The sequence below is a fragment of the Procambarus clarkii genome, chromosome 82 (genome assembly GCF_040958095.1).
Source record: "Procambarus clarkii isolate CNS0578487 chromosome 82, FALCON_Pclarkii_2.0, whole genome shotgun sequence".
NCBI lineage: Eukaryota > Metazoa > Arthropoda > Malacostraca > Decapoda > Cambaridae > Procambarus > Procambarus clarkii.
In genome coordinates this window covers 9,913,406-9,920,812 of record NC_091231.1, presented here as the reverse complement: position 1 = coordinate 9,920,812, position 7,407 = coordinate 9,913,406, and the positions used below count along the sequence as shown (strand labels likewise).

The 7,407-nt window shown below is 42.4% G+C and overlaps 1 protein-coding gene across 2 annotated transcripts; it reads right to left on the bottom strand.

Annotated features, from left to right (window-relative positions):
* Nucleotides 1–489: 489 nt before the first annotated feature.
* On the bottom strand, nt 490–7,162 carry LOC123764451 (uncharacterized). 2 transcript variants are annotated; one of them, XM_069316093.1, is made up of 7 exons: nt 7,115–7,162; nt 5,562–5,724; nt 4,326–4,470; nt 3,587–3,765; nt 2,174–2,344; nt 1,206–1,296; nt 490–648 (listed from the first exon to the last, which is right to left on the bottom strand). In XM_069316093.1, the coding sequence occupies exons 2-7, from the start codon at nt 5,703–5,705 to the stop codon at nt 566–568; spliced, it is 813 nt and encodes a 270-aa protein (XP_069172194.1). In that variant the 5' UTR covers nt 5,706–5,724; nt 7,115–7,162; the 3' UTR covers nt 490–565. The 2 variants fall into 2 exon arrangements, with proteins under 2 accessions (XP_069172194.1, XP_069172193.1); XM_069316092.1 differs by having other exon boundaries at nt 7,004–7,145.
* Between the last annotated feature and the right edge of the window lie 245 nt (nt 7,163–7,407).

Sequence of the window (7,407 nt, the reverse complement as noted above, 5' to 3'; positions counted from 1 at the left end):
CGAATATTGCATAGTACCATATTCATTGGTACTTCTACTACGTAATAAATAAGCTCCCATACCGTCGGTGTCTTTTTTCCCCCTGGCCAGAAAGAAGCAGTACTGTACTTGCAAAATTATATAAAACAATACCAGGATAACCAAACAATACATTTATAAGGCATAATACCAGGATAACTAACCAATACACTGATAAGACACAATTCTAGGATAACCAAACTATACATTGGTAAGGCATAATACCAGGATAATCAAACAATACATTGACAAGACATAATACCAGGATAACCAAACAACCCATTGATAAGGCACAATACCAGGATAACCCACAATACCACAATAACCCACAATACCAGGATAATACACAATACACAATACATGGGGTGCACAGTAAACTAGCAACAAAAACAGGATAACCCACAATACGAGAATAACACGCAATACCAGGATAGCCACACAAGACAAGGATAACAAAATACAGGTCTCACTGTATTTAATAATTGATGTCTCTCTCCTTCCCTAGCCGCCCCCAGACGCCAAGCCTCGTTGATGCCTCCAGTCACTACTAATCATAGATGAACACTTTACAGAGGCATATGTTGGCTCCCGTGTTCTTGTAGAATGTTATGTACTGGGCCGTCAGATTCACTGAAACATTAAGATCGATGTTAGGGAAATATTAAGACTGGTGTTAGGGAAATATTAAGACTGGTGTTAGGGAAATATTAAGATCGATGTTAGGGAAATATTAACATAGAAGTTAGGGTTCACATTAACATATTAACGCAAGAATTAACAATATCCAAATTAATAACAGAGTAGATGGTATATTTCTTGAATCTAAAAGCAGCATATCATTGTTTTGTATGATCTCAAGACTCTGGAGGTTTGTAGGCACCATTTGTCACTATCATAGGGAGCAGGTCGGCCGAGCGGACAGCACGATGGACTTGTGATCCTGTGGTCCTAGGTTCGATCCCAGGCGCCGGCGAGAAACAATGGGCAGAGTTTCTTTCACCCTATGCCCCTGTTACCTAGCAGTAAAATAGGTACCTGGGTGTTAGCCAGCTTCCTGTTCAAGTCCTGGTCGAGGACTGGGCCATTTCCCCGGTCCCGGTTTGGTTCATTCACCAAACGATCCTTTCAAATGCATTTCTGTTATTGCATAATTAATGTTTCTGCAATCATTTGTAATAAATACGTACCTTTGTAAGAGCGATAGTACTCCTGCCTGCCATAAGAATTCTGATCATCTACGAGAAGCGGGTCGGTGGTGATGCTGCCAGTGTTGCCAACCTGGAGTAACAAGCTATTACTGATCTACTTACATTGCTGTACAGCGGGTTTTTGTACTTATATGAATGTACAGTGTTTTCTTGTTTTTTAACTTATTTTTTAATTTGCTGATTAAGTGGTAGGTTCTTGCAAAATGGCTAATACACATGAAGTGTGTATTAGAGGGGCTGGTCCCAAACCTGCACACAGAAATAACATCACATGAGACCAGAAGATATGGCAGGATGTGCAGAATACCCCCGTTGAAAAGCAGACGTGCAACAGGTACTCTGAGAGAGAACTCTATCAACATCAGAGGCCCGAGACTATTCAACACGCTTCCACTACACATAAGGGGCATAACTGGCCGACCCCTCACAGTGTTCAAGAGAGAACTGGATAAGCACCTCCAAAGGATACCTGATCAACCAGGCTGTGACTCATACGTCAGGCTGCGAGCAGCCGCGTCCAACAGCCTGGTTGATCAGTCCAGCAACCAGGAGGCCTGGTCGACGACCGGGCCGCGGGGACGCTAAGCCCCGGAAGCACCTCACGGTAACCTCAAGGTATGGAGGCGGACTCCATACATAGTTTCAAATGTATATATGATAGTGCCCAGTATTCTCATGAATCTGTACACCAGTTGATTGACAGTTGAGAGGCGGGACCAAAGAGCCAAAGCTCAACCCTAGCAAGCACAACTAGGTGAGTACATAATTCGTCAATTGACACTTCCTTCAAAACATATTAGTTCTATCTATTACTCCAACATTATGTTTGTTACTTATATATATATATGGACTCTTACCTGAATAAACATTTGATTTGATTTAATTTGAGTTACATTCTAACAACATCAAAGAACGTTGTGGCTGCACTGTGTTTGAACATTACTCACATAGATCTGCAGATGTGTAGAAAGGCTAGTGTAGGCAGGGACGGTCGGGTAGACACGCATTTTTCTAATGTAGCGAGCAGAGTTCAGGTTGATTTTCACGTTCTGATTCTTGCTGTCGATGGTGCAGGGGCAGTCACTCACCGCGATCCAGCACCATGAGTCTCCCTGCAACTGAACATGCAATAATCGATAAGAAAAAATACATTAAAATGATCAAGACAAAGTATTAAGCTAGCAGTAGGCACCCCTACAGTCTCGGGAGACTGTAGTTACGCTCTGGTTGTCGAGGCCGGAGTGTCCTCTCCAGGATACAAGGCCTGTGTAGGTCAGTATGGAGAAGAAGCTGTTACCCATGCAGCAGGTCCCCCACCCTCCCTCTCCACGATGTTGAAACTGTCCAATGGAAGGGCAAACGCCAATACGTTTGGTTCCAGCGCCGTCGCAGGAGCTGCCAGAACGAGGTTGAAGTCAACAACGAACTGCCTTAGGGACTCCGGATTTGTCCTGGAGGTTGACTTATGAAGCCCGTCCCAAAAGTGTGTATGGCCGCGAGGCAGCGGATGTTCGAGATCATGATTTTCCTTCCCCTGGTGAGCTGCCTTCCCATTCAGGCTGTCGAGTCCCTATCTACTGAGAGCAGCTGGTTGTAAGGCGCCAGAGGCACGAGCTCATGCATGAGGACCTGAAGGGCCGCCCCTGGTACTACTAATGCAGCAGGCTGGTAGCCTTACTGAGGGCCCTGCAGAACCTCGTCCTCGATCATGCATGAGCTCATTCATGCCTCTGGCGCCTTGCAACCAGCTGTAAGGCGTGTGGCTGAATACGTAATTACTTAAGTGTAGTTATAGGATGAGAGCTAAGCTCGTGGTGTCCCGTCTTCCCAGCACTCTTTGTCATATAACGCTTTGAAACTACTGACGGTCTTGGCCTCCACCACCTTCTCATGTATATCCAAGATGTATATATATCTCATGTAGATCACGTATATCCAAGATGCGGCTGAATATATTCAACGTGTGCGGGTGAATGTATTATTGCAATAATACTTTCTATTATTGCTTATTATTATTATTAATAAGCTTATTATTATTATTAATAAGCTTATTATTATTATTGCTTATTATAATATTATTATTGTTATATTATTATTATTGCTTATAATAATAATATTATTGTTTATTATTATTAATAATAAGCAATAATAGATTCTATTATTGCTTATTATTATTATTAATAATGAAAGTATTATTACTTTAAACAAAAAACTCTTTTTTTAAGAGATATAGATCGATAATTATTAAAGTCTCTTCAGTCTTAAACAGCTACAGCTTTGACAGTGTTTTCCTGCGAGATCTTTATGCGAGCACTGAAGTGCACTATTTACCCTTCGGAATAATTATCAATGATCCTTACCAATGAAGCAGAAAATGTCGGAAAGCCGGAGAAGTCTGTAGTTGCGGTGACTGTGGCAGTGGACGATATATCGACGTAAGGTGTACTCTCAGAGGATGGCCTGTAGGCCTCTACTGCGCCAGTGTTGGTCGTGTTCATCCCAGAGGCTAGCACTACACTGTGCATCACGCAGGTTTCTCCTGTGTAGGTGAGGGGCAACTGATGTACCATTCATCGAATATCTCAATGTCATAAACAATGATATACATGTGTCATATATGGCAATGCTATAGACAATAATGTACCATCTAAAACATGGCAATGTCAAAAACTAATTCAGGTAAGGGTTTTTAATTACAAATATGTACGCTAATGGAGGGTATTTAACATGGTAAATACAACATGTGTAGGTGGCATGGATCTAACATTCTGTAATCGCAAATGTTATCAGGGGGACTTATTGCTTATTGCTTATTATACAATTTTAAACGAGTCTGATGGCTACATTAAACCATAAATGTACCTCAAGTTAGATCGTGCCTAACACACAAGAACTGTAAACGTGCATAAATGTGCAAGGTGGTCGTCTCAGACACTTAAAAGATGGCCAAAGTGTACATGGTGGCCGACGTGCAAAGACCACGAAAGTTAAGATACGTCGCACTGGACACTAATTGATGGTAAAAGTGTATCATGCGTCCAACATGCAACACTTGTATTGAGTTCCCGAACATGATAGTGGTTCTCATTGTACATTTACCATTAAGGAATGCAAATTTGCAGGCGCCTGCTTGAGAGCATCTGGCGACGCAGTAGATCAGAGCCTTACTGGGACTGCTTGCGGTCAAGTTGGCTTCTATTGGCGTACACTTGGTGAACTCTGGGCCGGATGTGTCTACATAGAACTGCCGGGGGAGGTACTTGTATATATATATATATATATATATATATATATATATATATATATATATATATATATATATATGTTTTTAGTTGTATCTAATGGTTTTAAGGACGTCAGAAATACGTATTTATGTTAAAAGTTACAAAATTACCTTTGTGGCACCATTAAAAAACGTCCACAAACGTTCTGTGTTTGCTGGGTAGCTGGCATCAGACGTCAAGGAAAGTTTACTTAGGAATATTTAAAATGAAGTGACATTTACATTTATAAATATTTTTATTTGAGAAGTCTTTATTTATATGTGATTTATAAGCTATATATAAAAAAGGAAATATGATGAGAAAGCACCAAGTCAGTTTCACTAGCACTTAAAAGGGTTACGAGACAAAGTAATAGCTGCAATATGAGGGGAAAGCGCGAAGCCAGTATGATTATATAGCACGTGGAATGAATACGAGGTGAGGATAGGAGTTGGGATAGGAGGACGGAGTAAAAAGTGTGTCACTCAACTACCTGGGTCATTGGGGATCGAACGCCGACCAGCAAGAAGGCGTATATCTGCAGCCAGTGCAAGTGGCTGAATCATCAGGAGGACGTACTTTCAAACTGAATTAAAAAACAAGAAAGTATCAAAGATTTTAGTTTAGATTGAATGGCAGCCATAGAGCCATTAACGTGGAGATCGAATGACAGCCATAGAGCCATTAACGTGGAGATCGAATGACAGCCATAGAGCCATTAACGTGGAGATCGAATGACAGCCATAGAGCCATTAACGTGGAGATCGAATGACAGCCATAGAGCCATTAACATGGAGATCGAATGACAGCCATAGAGCCATTAACATGGAGATCGAATGGCAGCAACAGAACCATTAATGTGGAGATCGAATGGCAGCAACAGAACCATTAATGTGGAGATCGAATGGCAGCAACAGAACCATTAATGTGGAGATCGAATGGCAGCCATTGAGTCATCAACGTGAAGATGCACAAGCGACCAAAACATGAATAGACCATCAACTACAGAAATTACTTATGATCCACGTTAAGTTTCTAATACCTCACACGGGTGACGCCCCGGACAACGTACCTGGTAGAAGAGGGAGTTACTGGCGTGTAGAGGAGGCAGCAACACCCAGCAACACACAGCCACCAACACCCAGTGGCCCCACCTCATCCCTGTCCTTAGCGGCGTCCTCAGTAGCCTCATGCCGGAATAATTATCAGCTATCATCTTCTCTCTAAGACCTCAGCTGTAAAATATACCCAATAAAGCAGGTTAATATGCTACAAAATCCACCATCCTGTCCTGCCATCTAATGTGACGCAGTTATAACGGAACGTACCTATCCGTTAAAAATGCGACGTATTAGGCGAAAGAACAAATTGTCCCCGATCCTGATATGATAGTACTTAAAGCAACCATTTGGTGGAACGTACAAAAACGGACTGTTGCCGCCAATGAAGTTGACCAAATAGTTGCAATAAGAATTATCATTATTGTAGGTTGGGCTGGATGCCTCATAGATTATACACCAGGGGTGTCTACTGACTTGAGAATGGTCCAGGACGGACCGAAACGTCGTCGTCCCTTCAACTTCTAGTGTGTGGTCTGGTCAACATACTTCAGCCACGTTATTGTGACTCCTCGCCTGCACAGGGGTGTCTAGCTCATATTACGACGGTCCAGATTTTATACTGTTCTGGCAATGAAAATCATCCACCTCCGAGGGCCAAGATTCAAAATACTAACAATTATAATAATAACATGAAGTTTATAGCCTGGTATTGCTTCACGCTGACACTTGGCATCTCTTGCTCGGGTGCTGTATGTGACTTCCTTGCGCCATAGACCCAACTACTTGGACTATAGTTGGTAGACCGATGGTCACGCTTCTTGTAGGTCGACGTTGAATGGTCCAAGTGATTAGGGATCATGCCCTCCCTCAGTCCTATACTCCTATCGCAGCTCCTTGTCTTTCTGCAGCTTTCTCCTGAGAATTACTTAACTATCCATAAACCGTAATGGTAATTAATGTACAGTATATATAATTGGTTACTTTAAATTGCACCTTCCATACTCCGGTTCATGCACCTTCCAAGGGCATTGGAGATCAAATGAACAGCATGCTTCATCATGAAATTATTTGTCTCATTAACAAGATATGAATGTTCTCATTGAGGTGGTGTGAGTGTTCTCATGAAATAATGTGAGCATAAGGTTTTGTTCCAAGTAGCCCCAAGAATGGCGCTAATACTGTACACCAGGGGCCAGATTCACGAAGCAGTTACGCAAGTACTTACGAACGTGTACATCTTCTCTCAATCTTTGGCGGCTTTGTTTACAACTGATAAACAGTTAATGAGCTCCGAAGCACCAGGAGGCTGTTTATAACTATAACAACAGTTGATTGCAAAGTTTTCATGCTTGTAAACTGTTTAATAAATGTAACCAAAGCCGTCAAAGACTGAGGAAAGATGTACACGTTCGTAAGTGCTTGCGTAACTGCTTCGTGATTCTGGCCCCTGTACCATAGAGACGAACAGCAGATATGACTTTCTTCTTGTTCTTGTTTTTATAGATTCAATTACGGAACAACAAGTTCCAAGCAGCACGGGCTATGGCGAGCCCGTCGTACTCACCTGGCACAAATGTGCCGACTGAAGTGTGACCGTTGTGTTGACCTTAACTGTGACTAAACTAGCGAGAGCCTGCTAGCGACAGAGCCTACTTTAAGAGGGATTCCTGGCCAATGGTCTTACCTGATTGGCTCATCAGAAATGGAATGCTGACCAATAGCGTTGCCTGAAAGGCTCACCACCTCTTACCATTGGTCGCTGCCGCCAATACATGCATGCTTGTACTTATCTAGTTGTGCTTGCGAGGGTTGAGCTCTGGCTCTTTGGTCCCGCCTCTCAACTGCCAATCAACTTGT

Bases quoted from the DNA above. Each gene is read 5' to 3' on its own strand.
- LOC123764451 (XM_069316093.1), bottom strand. From the start codon at position 5,705: ATGATAGCTGATAATTATTCCGGCATGAGGCTACTGAGGACGCCGCTA. The intron at 2,345-3,586 runs GTAAGGATCATT...TTGCATGTTCAG, and splicing joins CGACATTTTCTGCTTCATTG to TTGCAGGGAGACTCATGGTG. The intron at 1,297-2,173 runs GTGAGTAATGTT...TTGTTACTCCAG, and splicing joins CTACACATCTGCAGATCTAT to GTTGGCAACACTGGCAGCAT.